This window comes from Heterodontus francisci, chromosome 5, assembly GCF_036365525.1.
Source record: "Heterodontus francisci isolate sHetFra1 chromosome 5, sHetFra1.hap1, whole genome shotgun sequence".
NCBI classification, from domain to species: Eukaryota; Metazoa; Chordata; class Chondrichthyes; order Heterodontiformes; family Heterodontidae; genus Heterodontus; species Heterodontus francisci.
In genome coordinates, this window is record NC_090375.1 from 16,595,918 (window position 1) to 16,614,719 (window position 18,802).

General features: G+C 43.9%; 1 protein-coding gene across 1 annotated transcript in view; it reads right to left on the reverse strand.

The window, feature by feature from the left end:
- Positions 1-18,802, reverse strand: part of LOC137369755 (NIPA-like protein 2) — a 110,741-nt gene that overhangs the window by 74,457 nt on the left and 17,482 nt on the right. The window contains exons 2-3 of the mRNA XM_068031158.1: positions 10,642-10,710; positions 5,288-5,459 (exon numbers count right to left, since the gene is read on the reverse strand). Of these exons, the coding sequence (XP_067887259.1) occupies positions 5,288-5,459; positions 10,642-10,710 (241 nt within the window). The remainder of the gene's footprint in view (positions 1-5,287; positions 5,460-10,641; positions 10,711-18,802) is intronic.

Genomic DNA, 18,802 nt, shown 5'->3' on the forward strand with positions numbered 1-18,802 from the left:
TAAATGTGAGGTTATCCACTTTGGTAGCAAAAACAGGAAGGCAGATTATTATTTGAATGGCTATAAACTGAAAGAGGAGAATATGCAGCAAGACCTGGGTGTTCTCATACACCAGTTGCTGAAGGTAAGTATGCAGGTGCAAAGGCGGTAAAAAAGGCAAATGGTATGTTGGCCTTCATAGCAAGAGGATTCGAGTACAGAAGCAGGCTTGTCTTGCTGCAATTATACAGGGCCTTGGTGAGGCCACACCTGGAATATTGTGTACAGTTTTGGTCTCCTTATCTGAGGAAGGATGTTCTTGCCATAGAGGGAGTGCAGCGAAGGTTTACCAGACTGATTCCTGGGATGGCAGGACTGACGTATGAGGAGAGATTGAGTCGGTTAGGATTATATTCGAAGTTCAGAAGAGTGAGGGAGGATCTCATAGAAACCTATAAAATTCTAATAGGACTTGACAGGGTAGATGCAGGAAGGATGTTCCCGATGGTGGGGGAGTCCAGAACCAGGGGTCATAGTCTAAGGATACGGGGTAAACCTTTCAGGACTGAGATGAAGAGAAATTTCTTCACCCAGAGAGTGGTGAACCTGTGGAATTCACTACCACAGAAAGCAGTTGAGGCCAAAACATTGTATGTTTTCAAGAAGGAGTTAGATATAGCTCTTGGGGTGAAAGGGATCAAAGGATATGGGGCGAAAGCGGGAACAGGTTACTGAGTTGGATGATCCGCCATGATCATAATGAATGGCGGAGCAGGCTCGAAGGGCCGAATGGCCTACTCCTGCTCCTATTTTCTATGTTTCTATGTTTCTATTATAACATTGTGGGGCTGAATTTTACCAGCCCCTCGACGCCATGAATCACGGCAGGGGGTGGGGGGCCCGTAAAATTCAGCAGGGAGAGGACCGCCTCGACCCCCAACGTTGAGATTACTGGCAACGGGGGGGACCTCAGTGCCTTCCCCCCTCCCCCACCACCAAGCAGTGGGGCCTTCATCTAAATATTTAAATGAACAATAATGAGATTTAAATTAACTTACCTGCAGGCGGAGGCCATCCCAGGCCGATTTTACGGCCGCTGAACACACCTCAGGCATCTTCAGAACTCCATCTGGAGTTCCGAGGCAAGAACCTGGTGGAGAGGGAGGAGGAATAAAATTTTCAGGGCGGGAGGGGTGGGGGAGCGGGAAAACAATTTTTATTGGATGTGGGGATGGTGGGAAGGGGTTGCAGGTCAAAGGGAACAAATTTCAGGGGGGGGGAAAGTCAGGGATATTAATAAAAGTTTATTATGTGGGGGGAGAGGGTAATTAATATATAAATTACCCATTGGGAGGTGGAAGACAGGATTTAGAGTTGAAATTAAAATTTATTTTCATTTCCCAGAGACATTTAAATTTAAAAATGTAACTGAAGGGGTTGAAGCCCTTTAAAAATGGCACAGGCGCCTACGCAGTGTCACTGGACCCTGTTGTCGGGGATGGGTCATCGGGGGCAGCCGCCCCTATTTAAATCAGCCCTCGCGCTTAATATCGCGGAGGCACTTCCGTGTTGGGAGGCCAGCGAATTCAAAGCGAGCCGACGCAGAGTGTGGCACGCAAATAAAATCCAGCCCAATGTGTGGGAGTTTTCTGTGTGTAAATTGACTGCCGTGTTTCCTGCATTACAACTTCAAAAGTACTTCATTGGCCATAAAGGACTTTGAGACATCCAGTGGTTGTGAAAGATGCTATATAAATGCAATTGTTTTTAACATGGAGGCACATTAATAATTTTCTTAGTAAATTGAAACAAAAATGTCATTTAAAACCTTGTCAAACCATGTCTATTAGTGTCCTTGTGCTCAAAAGAACCAGTTTAATTTGTAAAGCTTCCTTGAAGGCCGCAAACTAGTGCGATTAATAAAACTCCCAATTGTGATGAATTCACTCCAGGGGCAAGGCCAATTTTGTGGGCGGGGCCTGCTTCGAGTGCAATGTTTTTAAAACTATTACAAAGCCGGCAGAAATTCAAGTTGCACTGAATGCAAATTGTGCTTAAAATTCTGAGATCATTTGTACCTTTGCACCAAAAACCAAACGCAACCAAGCAGAACCTCCAGGCTCATGTCTTTCATGACCTCAAGACATCCCAAAGTGTCTGACATCCAATGAAGTACTTCTGCAGTGTAGTCACTGTGGTAGGAAACTTGGCAGCCAATTTATGCACAACAAGATCCCGCAAACAGCAATGTGATAATGACCAGATAATCTGTTTTTTTTTGGCAATGCTGATTGAGAGAAAATGGATGACAGATATAAGTGACTGGATGCAGTTGACCTCTGCAGAATGTGTAGGGCCAGCACAGGACATACAGAGGTGGAGATCCAAGGCAGTCAACCTTCTGGGAAGAAGATAACACCAATGAATGAATGATTGAGAGATAAATATCAGCCAGGAAACCAGGGTTAGCTCCCCTGTTCTTCTTCGAAATGGTGCCATGGGATCTTTTACAGCCACTTGTGAGGGCAAGACAGTGCCAGTCTGGATTTGGTGCACAGGTCTCTGAGTGACACTTAAGTAGTGGTGAAGCCCAAAAGATCAGCTATGATCGTATTGAATGGCGAAGCAGGCTCAATGGGCCATATGGTCTACTCCCGCTCCTATTTCTTGCGTTCTAGCGTTAAACCCACAACCTTCTACCACAAAGCCATGGCTGACAATCTTGGTAGGTGTTCTAGTTTCAGTCCTCTGTCAATGCTGTTTTGGGGCCAACGAAAAAACTGGTATGAATAACTGGCTCCGTGGACTTTCTCCCATTGTCTTAGAAAAGCCTCTGCCTGCAATCGGCACCTCTCTAACATGCTTGACTCAACATGTTATGGGTGCTAAAACTAGGGAGATGTATTTTCCAAATGGCATTATGTACAGGTGTCTCTTCAACTCCCAATAAAGACACTGTTACTTTTGTAGTATCATTACTTTCCATTATAAAAAGTATAATTAGAATCATGCAGCACAAAAGGAGGCCATTTGGTCCATCATGCCTGTGCTGGCTCTTTGAAACAGCTATCCAATTAGTCCCACTCCCCCTGTCATTTTCCCATAACCTGTAATATTTTCAAGTATTTATCCAATTGTATAACTGTAGGAGAACATTTATCAGAATTATTAGGATTTTTCCGACAATTATATGAACAGTATTACATTTACAAAATTATTTCATGCCACTAATTAGAGGTTTGTTACTTCCCCTTTAAGTTACCTTGTGTTCCACTCATAGATTCTAGGCAGAAGTTTAATCCTGTTGTGCTCCCCTGTTTTAGGGGCCTGCTCTGCTAGGCTTCACCTTCCCTAGGTACAGCCTGGCAACTGGCCACCAGGGGCAGATGTAAGGTTGCTAACCCTCCAGGATTGCCCTGGAGTCCCCAGGAATTAAAGATTAATCTCCTGGAGACCACAGTGCACAAACACCCAAGAGGAAAATAAAATCATTGAAGCATATTTTTTTTTATTTTTTATAAACACTTTTGTTTATTAGGTATAAAAGTATTGGAAATTGGGACGGAATGGAAATTTGTTCAATTAGAGGCAGGAGGCCACGTCATGAAACCTCCAGGAATGCATTCATTGAGAGTTGGGAACCCTAAGCAGGAGTACTCATCCCCACTCCTGTCTCTTCCTCCCGCAAATCCAGTGCTTACCTGAGGTCCTAAATTGTAGTCCTGCAAGTTGCCAGTGGAGGCAGGCGCCGTCAACTCACCCAGCTTATTTAGACTAGGCCCAATTTCACCCCAGCCTCCACCACCACTCAGACTTGTGCTTGATCTATTTCTCCTGCTAATTTCTTTTAAACAAGTCCCAACCTTGTTTCTTATCCTTGTTTTCAAATCCCTCCATGGCCTCGCATCCTCCTTATCTCTGTAAACTCCTCCAGCCCTATAACCCTCCAAGATCTCTGCACTCCTCCAATTCTGGCCTCTTGCGCATCCCCGGTTTTAATCGCTCCGCCATTGGCTGCTGTTCCTTCAGCCGCCTGGGACCCAGGCACTGGAGTTCTTTTCATAAACCTCTCTGCTTCTCTCCTTCTTTGAGAAGCTCCTTAAAACTTATCACTTTGAAGAAGCTTTTGGTCATCTGCCCTAATATCACCTTATTTTGTTTGATAACGATCCTGTGAGGTGACTTGAGCATGTTTTATTATGTTAAAGGCGCCATATAAATAAATTGTTGACAATTAAAAACAACCTAAGAAGCTGCGTTATATTGAGCATAAAGAGAAAGATAATGTGATTTTGAATGATCGTCTTCAACCCATGAATTACCAGTGCAGCACACTGAAATCTATGGACACCTAGGCCAGCAACTTCAGCCGTCCTTATCGTATTTTAAGAAGGTCCACGGTGCCACCAATAACTGATCCCAAAACGCAAACTACAAAGTCACTCCCAGGGTAGGCGGGTGGGTGGAGTGGTTTAGCCAATCTGTTGCATAGAGTCTGGGACTGAGCTAAAGACTCTGAGAAAACCAGATATAATCCAATGCTTTAACCCCACTCTCCACAGGTTGAGGGAAAATTTATTCTCCCATGTTGTAACTCCAGGAAATGGTGCAGGATTGTAATGCCTTGACAAAGAGTTTTGATTGGACCCTGGGCTCACTACAAGTTGCCCAGTAATCACATATGTTGGGAGTGAAGCTCACTGAGACAGCAAGAGGAGACTATCGAGGTCGAAGTACAAGATGTAGCAGTGAAGGTACCCTAAATGGAGGTTCTATGGGATAGGAAAGTGGGTAAAGGAACTGAGGTGGCCTGATACAGAAATAGATTTTAAAAAACAAGTCATTAAAAGCCTGCTCAGAAAATGATGGAAAAGCAGTTGGAATATCGGGGTTTGCCACAAACAGTTTCAAATATAAATGTATTGTGGCAGTCACACAGAGCACTGGTCAGATTTCATTTGGAGCACTGTGCTCATCACCTTAGAGAAGATGCACTATCCCAGATTTTAAGGTGTAAAATACACAAAGTAAATAGGATTTGTTATATTGAAGGCTGTGCATGGTCTGATATTTGGGACTGTCATGAAGTGCCCTTATTTTACAGTTAGCTGTTGTTTGCACGTCTCTGCAGGACCAGGGGTTTTTATTCATTGAGCTGTGAGTGTCACTGGCATGGCCAACATTTATTACCCATCTCTCATTGCCCTTGTTTCACTGTATATCCATCACTGCACTCCAATATAAACCTTGAAGGATACAATGGGGGGATTTAAATATTCCTCCAGAATATGCTGCAGATCATCCTTACCAATAACAGACACACATCCCAATGGAGCGACCAGAGTAGCTGGGGCAAATCCATAGGCTGCAAAGTTCCCCAGCTCACCTATTCCCATCAAGAGGATTCCACAGCACCACAGCTTGCTCTTGTAGTATGGTGTTCGGCTTTCTCGACATAATAGTCGGACATGCGTATATTTCTGTGATGAAGGAAACAAAGTTTTGGGATTACTATCAATAAAACACATTATTACCACCATCAAGATGTTTAGCGTATAAGCAACGAGACTGTTGGCAAATTAAAGACTGTTTCTGCCCTGAGAAAACATTCAGCTAAACATTTATTTTCAAGCGTCCAATAGAAAACTTTGTCAACATGTTAATTTTTAAAGCAATTACATTTTTCAGAACTTCGTCCAACAGCAAAGCAGTGAACACAGGATAGGGATGCATTTTGAAATCATTAACCCTCTGAACCACTCCCACTCGCCTGCCAGACACAATCGCTGCTCCTGTCTGCTTTCTGACTCTGACTAAAGCAACAGATCGTCAAATGACAAGGCATCATTTTACTTGTGTCTTACTTTAATGTATATAGTCGATTACTGATTAAAAAAAGCTAATAAATCAAACATCTCGCACTGTTCCGATCACATCACAACCGTCAATGGAAGCCCCAAAAAACATGTTGCTTATGGGGAATTTGATGAAAGCCTTTTCTCGTATCTTGGGCCCCTCCACGAGCCAAACTGTTTTGGGCTACAATACTGCAGGAACTGAAGTCCATGGCAGGCTTATCTGTTAGAGAAAACCTGTGTTAGTGTCTTTTAAGGCTCCCTATGAAGATCCCTTTAAACCCTGACGAAATGAAGCTTATTGACTTCCGTCACTACTCTGCAATCTGAAGCTGCCTGGACCCAAGTGTTCTACAAAAGTAGCCTGATCTGAGAAAAGAAGGCTTAAACTCTCCAGATTCTGGTTGGGGCAATTCATGAACTCATTGAAAAGTAAAAGGTTCTCAATATTTAGTGATACTAACATGTATAAAGTTATTAATGACTCTCCTTCCACTTGATATAATCTGTAATGAACCAGAACCCAACGAGTAAAACGTTTTGCGAATTTCAATAGGAAGTTCTCATCGAAGAAAATAACGGATGCAATAAATAGAGAAAATGCTGGAAAATACTCAGCAGGTCTGGTAACGTCTGTGGAGTGAGAAACAGAGTTAACCTTGCAGGTCGATGACCTTTTGTCAGCCCCAAGGAATTTATTCCTTACTATCCTGACTGTTTTCTCTGCCCTCCCATCCCCCCCCCCCCCCTCGTCCAGGCTCTTCCCAGTTGTGACAAAAGGTCATTCCATAAACAACTCAACTAAAAAACAGATTATTTGGTCATTATCACATTGCTGTTTGTGGGATCTTGCTGTGCACAAATTGGCTGGCCCAATTCCTACATTATCACAATGACTACACTTTAAAATTACATCATTGGCTGTAAAGCGTTTGGCACATCCTGAGGTTGTGAAAGGCGCTATATAAATGCAAGTCATTCTTCATTGATATGAGATGATGGGAAGAAACATAGTACAAGAAATTAAAGATATTGATGAAACAAAGACAGAGAGAGAGAGAGAGAATATGTGGAGGGTAAGGCATGTCTGAAATGGGGAAAGAGGATGATAAAATGGAACAGAATCCAAGGGGGCTAATTTTAACCTGACTCTCCTAGCGGGATTCACACAGGATCAGGTGGAATGGCCCAGCCAATACTATTGTGCTGATATTCCCTCCCAGCCTCAGGGCGAAGGATAATGACCGGTCTGTAATAAGGAGGTGACGTATGGCAACACAGATGTGATCTGGAATCCACTGTGCAGGAAATCATGATTAGTTCTCACAATTGCTGCTCCATGGCAGAAGAACACAAGAAACAAAAGCAGGAGAGGCTATTCAGCCCCTCGAGCCTGCTCCGCAACTCCACAAGATCATGGCGCAACATCTACCTCGACTCCACCTTCTACCTCGACTCCACCTTCCTTCACTATCCCCTATCCCTTAATTTCTTTAGTACCCAAACATCTATCGACCTCTGTCTTGAATATATTCAATGACTGCGGTAGACAATTGTAAAGATCCACAACCCTCTGAGTGAAGAAATTTCTCTTCAGCTCAGTCCTAAATGGCCGACCCTTTATTGTGAGACTGTGACCCTGTGTTCCACATTCCCCAGCTGGGGGAAATATTTTCAGCGTCTACCCTGCCAATCCCCTTAAGAATATTACATGTTTCAATTAGATCACCTCTCATTCTTCTAAACTCCAGGGAATATAGGTCTAGTCTATTCAATCTCTCCTCGTAGGACAATCTCCTCAGCCGAGGAACCAGTCTAGTGAACCTTTGTTGCATTCCCTCTAGGGCAAGACCGTCCTTCCTTAGGTCAGGAGACCAAAACTGCACACAGGACTCCACGTGTGACCTCACTAATGTCTTGTATAATTGTAGTAAGACTTCTTTACTCTTATACGCTAATCCCATTGTAACGAATGCTAACATACCTTCTACCTTGCTGATAATTGCATATCTGAATGTATAAATGTACGATCAAGGGGGCAGTAGCTGCCTCTGCCAAAGCAAAACCCTAATATTGAATAGGCTGCCATCTGCTCAAAGGAAAAGGGCACAAATCACTTCTGCTAGTCTTAAGAAACAGCAGCTAGAATCTAGGAGAATTTGGAATCAAATTCCACTCCGCCTATTCATTCATATTAATACATTGACAAACAAACTGGTCTAATGTGGCCGCACCCAGACAGGGAAACAAATAGACAATATGTTCAGGCCAATCTCCGCAACAAACATTGTCATTCATACACTGTCCCACCCATATCCTGGCTATTTACATGCCACAACTAGCTTCCATTATCTCACAGAGCGTTGGATTCTGACAGATTATTTTTGAATCTGCTTTGTGACTTAATTTTATTTGTTTTTGAAATAGCTTAATTTGAGGAAAATTACTTGAAGAACATATATAAGAATGGAACTGAAGCAATGTTATTCCAAACAATTGAGTAGACGGGCCCTATACTCTCTGGAATTTAGAAAAATGAGAGGTGATCTCATTGAAACATATAAAATTCTTAGAGATGTTAACAGGGCGCTGAGCTAGGGGAGGCACAGTGGCGCAGTGGTTAGCACCGCAGCCTCACAGCTCCAGCGACCCGGGTTCGATTCCGGGTACTGCCTGTGTGGAGTTTGCAAGTTCTCCCTGTGTCTGCGTGGGTTTTCTCCGGGTGCTCCGGTTTCCTCCCACAAGCCAAAAGACTTGCAGGTTGATAGGTAAATTGGCTATTATAAATTGTCACTAGTATAGGTAGGTGGTAGGGAAATATAGGGACAGGTGGGGATGTGGTGGGAATATGGGATTAGTGTAGGATTAGTATAAATGGGTGGTTGATGGTCGGCACAGACTCGGTGGGCCGAAGGGCCTGTTGCAGTGCTGTATCTCTAATCTAATCTAATGATCCAGAGGCCCAGGCTAATGTAAGAGCAAAATACTGCTGACGCCGGAACTCTGAAATGAGAGCGGAATGAGCTGGAAATACTCAGCAGGTTTGGCAGCATCTGTGGAGCGAGACTATCTTATATTGACGGCCGTTAGTTTTGGTCTCACCCACAGGTGGAAACAGGTTCTCTACATCTACCCTATCGAACTCTTTCATGATCTTAAAGACCTTTATCAGGTCACCCCTCAGCCTTCTCTTTTCTAGAGAAAAGAGCCCCCAGCCTGTTCAGCCTTGCCTGACAGATATAACCTGGTATAATCATTGTAAACCTTTTTGCACCTTCTCCAGTGTCTCGATATCATTTTTTATAATATTCCTTCAGTATTTAATCTTTTAGAAAGAGAATTCTGCCATTAAGAGTCATGATAGCTGGAGACTCTGTCACTGATGGTACAATAATGAAAGAGGGATGCACAGTGGGCCCGCAGGAGTAAAGAACTGGAACAAAGATGGTGAGGAGGTTATAGAGATAGGGCAAGGCCTTGGAGAGATTTGCAAATGATAATGAGAATTCTAAAACTCAGTGCATTGGGAGCTGGTGTGTCAATTGAGGTCAGCACTCTTCGTGATTGATAGAAAGCAGGAGAGTACAGAAATTAATGTGAATGCAGTGTTTGGAAGAGTTGAAATCTGGAGAGAATTTTAAAAGTCATTTGGTTTCCAACAATCTATCAATTAATACTAAATGGAAGCTATCCAGTTGAAAACTCAATCTTGTAGATCAAATGTTAAAAATTCAATTTTCGTGTTCTCAGGAACAGTTACTTAGCACCTTAAGCATTTCATTGAAGATTGCATGTAAGTGTATTTTTCCCATGTGGTACATTCTTTCCCAGAATGCCACCCATGGATAGTACAATCACAGAGTGGTTACAGCACAGAAGGAGGCCTTTCGGCCCATCGTGTACATGCCAGCTCTCTGTAAGAGCAACTCAGCTCGTCCCACTCACTCGTCTTTTCCCTGAAGCCCTGCAAATGTTTTCTCTTCAGATAATTGTCCAATTGCCTTTTGAAAGCCATGATTGAATCTGCCTCCACCACACTCTCAGGTAGTGCATTCCAGATCCTAACCACTTGCTGCTTAAGAAAAGTTTTTCCTAATGTCGCCGTTGCTTCTTTTGCCAATCACCTTAAATCGATGTCCTCTGGTTCTGGACCCTTCCGTCAACGGGAACAATTTCTTCCCATTTACTCTGTCCACACCCCTCATGATACAATGATTGTGGAATAAAGTAGTAGAGGACTGGAAAGGTTGTGGAAGCACATCCAGTGATGACTTTCAAAAGTGAACTGAATATATACTTGAAAAGGAAATAAAAATTGCAGGATTGCCTTTGGAGTCGCCAGAGCTTGTAGATTAATATCCAGGATATTCCTGTGAGAAAACCTGGAAGAACAAACACCCAGGCAGAAGTTTTGTTTTCATTTTCTTTGAACACTTTTGTTTATTAATTAAATTATTGGAAATGTGTGTGGGGGGGGGGGGGGAGGGGGTGCAGGTGGAAGGCTGTTTCACTAACATTCAAAATTAATCCAGTTGGTTAGCAAAGAGCCTGCTCCCTATTCAATCGGCCAGGAGAAGACAGTGAGCCCAGAGGATGGACCAAATGCGGAAGCTCGGGGGTTCAATCGGGGGAGGTCATGTGATAAAACCTCCAGGAATACAGCCAGCCAGTTGGCAACCCTACACATAATTTGCTCCCAACCTCAATTCGGGACCAGATACAGTCACGCCAGTTGGAGGTGACATGCTTTGCAGAAGGAAGACAGAAAACAAGTGAAATAAGTTCAAACCAGAGAATGTTACTGTACCTGTATATTTAGTGAAATACTGATAAGGATATTTCCAGTTATCGCTAAAACCGTTCCCAAAAGGTTAGTCTGGAGAAAAAAAAGAGGCATCATAATGAAGCAGAACGTAATTCAACAACAGTACATACAACTAAGTATTAAGCAAACAATTGTGGAGCACAGAATAGATCAAATAATTAATATGCCCAATCTCTGCTCATCAAGACTCTGGTTTTGAACAAGATAGTTTGGTTTCATGAGAAGGCTAACAGAAGGTGCTTTACCCAACCTACATTTAGCTCAATAGTTATTTAAAAATAAATATTGCATTAGAGCAAGTTCCCTGTCGCAACAAAGTCTGAAATCCCAAATTTTAACAGTCCCTTCGTCTGTAGATGTAAATGAATGGTCTGTTCTATGAATAGCTACATGTACATTATTGAGGCTATTCATGAGTGGATCCACAATGATATGCATTGTGGCAATGGGGCAGGCAACAGTTCTGGTTACAGACCAAATATTTGATTCTTCCATTGAGGTTCTGGCTCCAGGTCACGTACTAAGTATTTATCACAACCCCTATCTGTCCTTAAACTCTGGCGATGTGTCATCCCAGTAACAGAGAAGGAATCAGTTACTTGCTACAGTAACACCCATTGTTTCACTGACCAGTTTACAACACTATGCTCCATTGTACAGCTACTAACAACACACTGTACTGTGGGAAATATTAGCTGTTCCAAACTGGCACAGGCTATAGCACCTTCTGATAAATTCCTTATTATTCAACCACTGCCAATTACTTTTCACTATTTTATCCTTTTTCCTTTAACAGTTCTTTGTGCAGGGTTACAATATTCTACATTAATCTGCCACTCTCCATTTGGTACGTTTCTTCTGACTATCCATCATCCTCTTTCCATTGTTTTTTATGCTAATTATGTATAAAGATTCCATATTCCAAGGTGTTCAAAATGGTGAAGGGTTTTGATACAGTAAATAAGGGTAACCTGTTTCCAGTGACAGAAACGTAACCAAAGCTTTAAAGGCGACTGGCAAAAGAAGCAAAGGTGACACAAGGAAAATTTTGTTTACGCAGCAAGTGGTTAGGATTAATGTTCCCTCTAATTGCTGTTTGCTGTGCATGGCCGACTTGTTGCATGCACCGTCCCTTTAAGATTAATGCCCAGCCGTGCACACACACAGCTTAGAGACAACACTGGTTAGGATCTGGAATGCACCGCCTGTGGTGGAGGCAGATTCAATCGTGGCGTTCAAAAAGGAACTGGATAAACACCTGAAGATAAAAAGTTTGTACAGCTACAGGGAAAGGGTGAGGAGTGTGACTAGTTGAATTGCTCTTGCAGAGAGCAGGCACAGACTCGACGGGTGAATGGCCTCTTTCTGTGTGGCATCATTCTAAGGGCCTAATTTTCACCACAGACGCAGGAAGCGAGAGCTGGGTTTGTTGTTGGGTCAGAAACTGATTAAAGTTCAGATTTTCACAGGGGTGCGAGTCCTTAAAATTGATATGGAGAAGGGTTTCCTATACAATTAGAGCTAGTGGGAGTGGGAACCGAGATGGGTCAGATGAAGTGTGGGACTCATTGAGACTCCCCATGGCAGCCATCACTGAGGCTGCTGATTGTCCTGAGAGAGATCTGTGGTTTGTGCCAAATCCTTCCACTGCATCAGAGGGAAGCGAGATGTCACAGGAGAGCCAGAGACCTGATGCCCAGGGCAGGGCAGACCCTCACTTCATCGATGCTGGCCTGGATCTAATGCTGGAGGTCATGAGGGAAAGGAGGGAGGTCCTCTTCCAAAAGAACGGCAGGAGGAGGCCATCTTGTTGTGCAGCAGGGCATCTCTCTGTTCAGTGTCATCTCCCTCCAACTTCAACTCCTCCTCCTCCTCTCTCCTCCTGCTCCTCCCTCAATGAGCTGTCTCCTTCTAGAGCCTCATTGTCCTCAAGGTCCACACCTCTCTAGAGGGTTGTGTTATGGAGAGCAGAGCAGACCACCACAATGAGCGAGATCCTTGCAGGAGAATACTGGTGGGCACCACCTGACCGGTCCAGGCACTGGATTCGCATCTTCAGAAGCCCAACGGGTATCCTGCTGAACAGGTGGCTTTGGTTGTATCACCTCTGTGCCCTGTCTGGGGCTCCTGTAGAGGTGTCAGCAGCCATCTCTTTAAGTCTCCCAGGATGCATCCAGGCACTTTGGAGGTTGGAGTGAAGATCTGAGGCAGCCTGGATTGGTGGAGGATGAAGGCATCATGGCAGCTGCCTGGAAAGTGAGCGCACACATGGAGGGAGCTCTGGTTGTGGTCAGAGTCCAGTTGGACAATGATGGAGTGGAAGTCCTTCCTGTTGATAGATCTTACTGGCTGGTTGCTGGGTGCCTTGATGGCCACATGGGTGCAATCAATAATGTCCTGCATCTGAGGGAATCCAGCAATATAAGACGAAACCCAATGCCCTCTGTCCCCACGAGACCACGTCTGTCATTACATGAATGTGCTTTCCAGCTCTGACAAAGAGGGCATCAGTGACCTGCAAGATGCAGTGGTGTGCAGCTGTTTTTGAGATGCCACTAAGGTCCACAGCTGATCCTTGGAAGGAGCCAGAGGTGAAGACGTTCAAGGCCACAGTGACTTTGATGGCGGCTGGCAGGGCACAGTGACCAGTACTGCGAGGTGTGAGGTCTTTGGCGATGAGATCACAGATGTCTGTGACCATCTGCCTGGAGAGTCGCAGTCTCCCACAGCACTGGGTCTCAGCGTTCTCCAGGTAGCTCTGCCTTCGGCAGTAGATTTTGCTTTGAGGGTTTGGCCTCCATTGCCATCCTGCCCCTCTTTCCTCTTCCGTGTGCCCTCCTGATGCCCAGGGTTTTGCCCTCCCTGCGGAGGGTGTTGCCTCTTATCACCACTGGGCCCAAAATCAGAGAGCCATTCCCACAATGCCAGCTAGAGCCTTCCGTCCTGGGGCTCAATTGCCCTTGGCAGCCTTGCCCCCTGCTCTTCAGCTCCCATGATGCCACAGCAGTGCAGTTAAAAGGAAGAATGTTTAGGTTAAGAAACTGACTTCAGTTTAATCTGGTTATCGTTTCCCCAAAGCAATGGGCTGCTAAATTGACCTTAATATGTGATGAACCAGAGATTTAAGCACATAATGTAGACTAACACTCCCAATGCAGTACTGGGAGAATGCTACACTGTCAGAGGTGCTGCCTTTCAGATGAGACTTACACGCCACCTGCCCTCTCAGGTGGATGTAAAAGTTCGCATGGCACTATTCAAAGAAGAGCAGGGGAGTTCTCCCTGGTCTCCTGGCCAATATTAATCCCTCAACTAACATTGGAGTAGATTCTCTGGTCATTGTCACATTGCTGTTTGTGGGAGCTTACTGTGCGCAAATTGATTGCCATGTTTCCTACATTATAACCGTGATTACACTTCAATACTATTTTATTGGCTGTAGAGACATCCTGTGGTCATGAAAGGCTCTATATAAATGCAAGTTTTTATTTTCTTTCTTAAACCATTCAACTGAAATATTGACAACGATAAAACTCTTTTTAGAGCTTCAAGGACAATGAAAACTTAGTGTCATGATCTGACTGGCTATAGGAAACACTCAAGAGCTGTAAAACCATAAGAATAATAGACAACACCAACAGGTCAAGACACTTCAGCCACACAGCTCCTTTACAAAGGTGATCTCTGAGCCTTTTGATCATTTGCAGGATGGAAACTCCTGCATGAAGGGCTAAAGTCTCAAATTGCAACCTCATTTTGTGATAGCAGCTCTTTCCTGCTGGTTGGGATAAGGTGAAACCAGCTCTACAGTGAGAGTTCGGCACTGTCAGGTGGCCTTAACGGATAGCTCAGCAGCTAGGGTTACCAAAGCCAACTGAAACCCCCAGGAGTGTATCCATCACATGATCTAATGCTTCCAACTGCCCAGTCACAGCAAAGAAGGAGGCCATTTGGCCCATCATGCCTGTCCCGGCTCTTCCCATTCCCCCCCTGCTCTTTCCCCGTAGCCTTCATTTACCTTACAGCTCTGTTGCTGAACTTTGGGATGCTGTCAATAGTAGCTGATAGATAACTACAGCACAAGTTGCAAGTAAAATGGGGAACATAAATCACTAATATTCTCCCCTGCCGTGACACCCGCACTTCCAGTCAGATGAAAAAGATGAAAAAGATGAAGAACAGATTAATTTAATTCCTATTAGAAACTATTTCCTCTGGTATGAGGGTTAGGAACCAGAGGACACAGATTTACGATAATTCGCTAAAGAGCCAGAGGGGCGGTGAAGAGAAACTTATTAACATTATGATCTGGAATGCACTGCCTGAAAGGGGGAGGGGGGGGGGGGTGGGGTGGTGGAAGCAGATTCAATAGGGAATAGCATATGTACTTAAAAAGAAATTTGCAGGGAAAAAAGCAGGAGGGGTGGGACTAATTGGATTGCTCTTTCAAAGAGCCAGAACCGGCATGATGGGCCAAATGGCCTCCTTCTGTGATGTATGATTTTACAATTCTACAATTCTACTTAAGCCCTGTCTTTCTGAACATGTGCTACAAGTCACTGCCAGGGACGAAATGCCTTGAGAATTCACTGAACAATATGTAATGCAATAGATTCTCATAAATCCTATGGCTAAAACTCTCCATGCAACTAACTAGAATGACGTTCCAATGGCCTTCCTTGCAGCAGGCAGCTGTCAAATCATTAAAGCAGACTGTGCCTGTGCCATCCATCAGCATGCCCCATTTCCCAGCGACATCTTCAATGTGCTGACGGATGACTGTTACCTCTTGTCTCATAGCAGTCGAGGAAGGCAGCAGCAGAAGAGGGGTATAAATCCTTATCTGGCAAAAATGGATGTTACACAAGATTAATCTCGTGTTAACAAAATAACAAAGCCACAGCAATCAGTTTTAAATACACTGGCACAATATAAGATCATTCCTACACAGACTAATCAAACCTAGAACAGCATACCGTTAGAGTCTGAGGTTCTCTGTTCTGATCTCAACGTTAAAATACGAGATATGAACCCCGAGACCAATTTAAAGATTGCACGCTTAAAGGCTTTTATGATAACAACAAAACTAAAAGAAATTCTCATGAACTAAATAGTATTTTGTAAGTTGCTGATATCCCAGATTACAAAAAGTTATTTTCTTTACTTATTAAAAGACTTGAAAACCTCACACCACATTTATATGTTACTTATGTGACCTTTTAGATGGCGAAATCTTTGTGGTTAAAAGTCCCAAACTCCTCCCAGTTGCAATGAGTTGGATTTCCCAGACCTTCTCAAAAATCAATGTCCTCTTCGCTCACTTCTCTGAGCACTTCTGACCTGGATGTCTGTGAATAAGGCGATTCCTGGTGATCCTGTTGGTCTTTTACTTCCCCATAAACTTCAACTTTCAAAACAGGTTGAAGACTTCACAGCCTTTTACTGTATCAGGCTTCCGAGAGCAGGTGTCCCTCTCCCTCTCTCTCTCTCTCTCTCTCTCGGCTACAACCACTGGTTGTCTTCCTTACAGCCTGCTCTTGAGCTGCAACTATTGGGTTCCCTTCTCACAGCCTGCCTTGAGGCTGCAACCATTGGTGTCCTTTCTTACAGTCTGTCTGCTTTCAGAAAAACTGTTAAATTTAGCTGGACTCAAAAGTTAGTAGCTTATTGTCCTATTCCAATATGCAAAGTCCAGAAATCTGGTTTCACAGAGCCACCTGGGCCTTCCATTGTTCCCAGGTGTTAACAGCTGCTTGGTACATTTGCATCTCAGAATCACTGACCCCTTTGTTTACAACCTGAAAGTCTGGGACGGTGAAACCCATTGTTCTTTAGGTGTTACCCCCTGCAGTCTCTTTTCTATAAAAAAAAAGTCTTTGATCTGTCTTGTCCTTTAAGAGAGTGGACGTGAAGTCACTTGACCTTCCGGACTCCATCTTAACTTTTAAAAACCATAATTTTTAAAACATAATCATCTTACAAAGTCCAGCATTCATAAAACCGTATATAGGCATGGAGTACAAAAGCAAGGAAGGTGTGCTAAAACGTTATAAATCATTACATAAGCCCCAGCTGAATTATTGCATCCAAATCTGGGAACCACACTTTCAGAAGGATGTCAAGGCCTTGGAGAGAGTGCAGGGGAGATTTACGAGAACAAAGGATGAGGAACTTCAATTATGTGGAGAGACTGGAGAAGCTAGGGTTGTTCTCCTTACAGCAGAGAAGGTTAAGGAGAGATTTAATAGAGGTATTCAAAATCATGAAGGGTTTTGCTAGAGTAAGGAGAAACTTTTCCACTGATAGATAGATTGGTAACCAGAGGACACAGATTTAATGTAAGAGGCAAAAGAGCCAGAGAGATGAGGAGAATTTCTTTTACACAGGGACATGAGGAAAAGCTCTTTCACCCAGAGGGTGGTGGGTGTCTGGAATTCACTGCCCGGATCGGTGGTGGAGGCAGAAACCCTCAACTCATTTAAAAGGTACCTGGACCTGAACCTGACGTGCTGTAACCTGCAAGGCTATGGATCAGGTGCTGGAAGGTGGGATTAGATTGGGTGGCTAGTTTTGTCAGCCGGTGCAGACACGAATGGCTGAATGGCCTCTTTCTGTGCCATAACTTTTCCATGCTTTCTATGAGTTGTTGTGATCGGGAATGCACTGCCTGAAAGGACTATGGAAGCAACTTCAATAACAACTTTCAAACGGAAATTGGAGGGTAAAAATATTCAGGGCTATGAGGAAAGAACGGGGGTAGTGGAACTAACTGGATATCTCCTTCAGAGAACCAGCACAGGCACAATAGGCCCGATGGCCTCCTTCTGTGTTATATCATCATATGATTCTACACATTTTGGATTGATGCCAGAAAGTGGGGTGTGGAACCTACAAGGAATAAACACTGTGTTATTGTGTGTTGGACAAGAGGAATCTTGGCTCTTCCTCCACTCCCTGTACAACACAAGGTAAAGCGTCAGGCCATTGGCATGATGCCACATTTAACATCGTCTCTGGTCTCAAATCACAGAATTTGCAGAAAGAAAGGGCAGATTATTTGTTCCAATTAAAAGCTGCTATTCTGCTTTCCTTTGATGGATTAAAACAAAATGTTGGCAATTTTTATTCATTCATAGGATGTGGGTGTTGTTGTCAAGACCAGTATTTATTGCCCATCCATGTACAACTGGGTGGCTTGATAGGCCATTTCAGAAGGTATAGAATCAGAGAATGGTCACAGCACCAAAGGAGGCCATTTGGCCTGTCGTGTCCATGCTGGCTCTCTGTAAGAGCAACTCACCTAGTGTCACACCCCTGCCCTTGCCCCATAGCTCTGCAAATTTTTTATTTTCAGATAATTATCCAATTCCCCTTTGAAAGCCAGGATTGAATCTGCCTGCACCACAGGCAGTGAGTTCCAGATCCGAACCACTCGCTGTGTAAAAAAGATTTTCCTCATGTTATCTCTGGTACTTTTGCCAATCATCTTCAATTGCTGCCCTCTGGTTCTCAACCCAAAGGGAACAGTTTCTCCCTTTCTACTCTGTCCAGACCCCTCATGATGTTGAACACCTCTATCAGACCTTCTCTGAACCTTCTCTTCTCTCGGGCGAACAACCCCAGCTTCTCCCAATTATTCACACATCTAAAGTCCCTCATTTCTGGAACCATTCTCGTAAATCTTCTTTTCATCCTCTCTACAGCCTTCACAACCTTCCTAAAGGGAGGTGTCCAGGGTAGTTGCTGGGCATTGGTGGGGTGGATAGTAACAACAAGGGATAACCTTAAAATTCAAGCCAGGCTGTACAGGGGTAATGTCAGGAAGCAATTGATCATGCAATGGGTAGAGGAGATCTAGAAAACTCAGTCAAAAAGCTGTTGAGGCTGGGGGTCAATTGAAAATTTCAAAACTGAGATTGATAGATTTTTGTTAGATTGGGATAGTAAGAGATACGGAGAAAAGGTGAGCAAATGAAGAAGAGGTACTGATCAGTCATGCTCTAATTGATTGATGCATCAGGCTCGAGGAGCTGAATAGCTTTCTCCTCTTCCTATGTTTAACAGAGAGCATTTATATAGCACCTTTCACAACCTTAGGATGACCGAAAGCACCTTACAGCTAACGAAAGGTAGTGTAGTCACC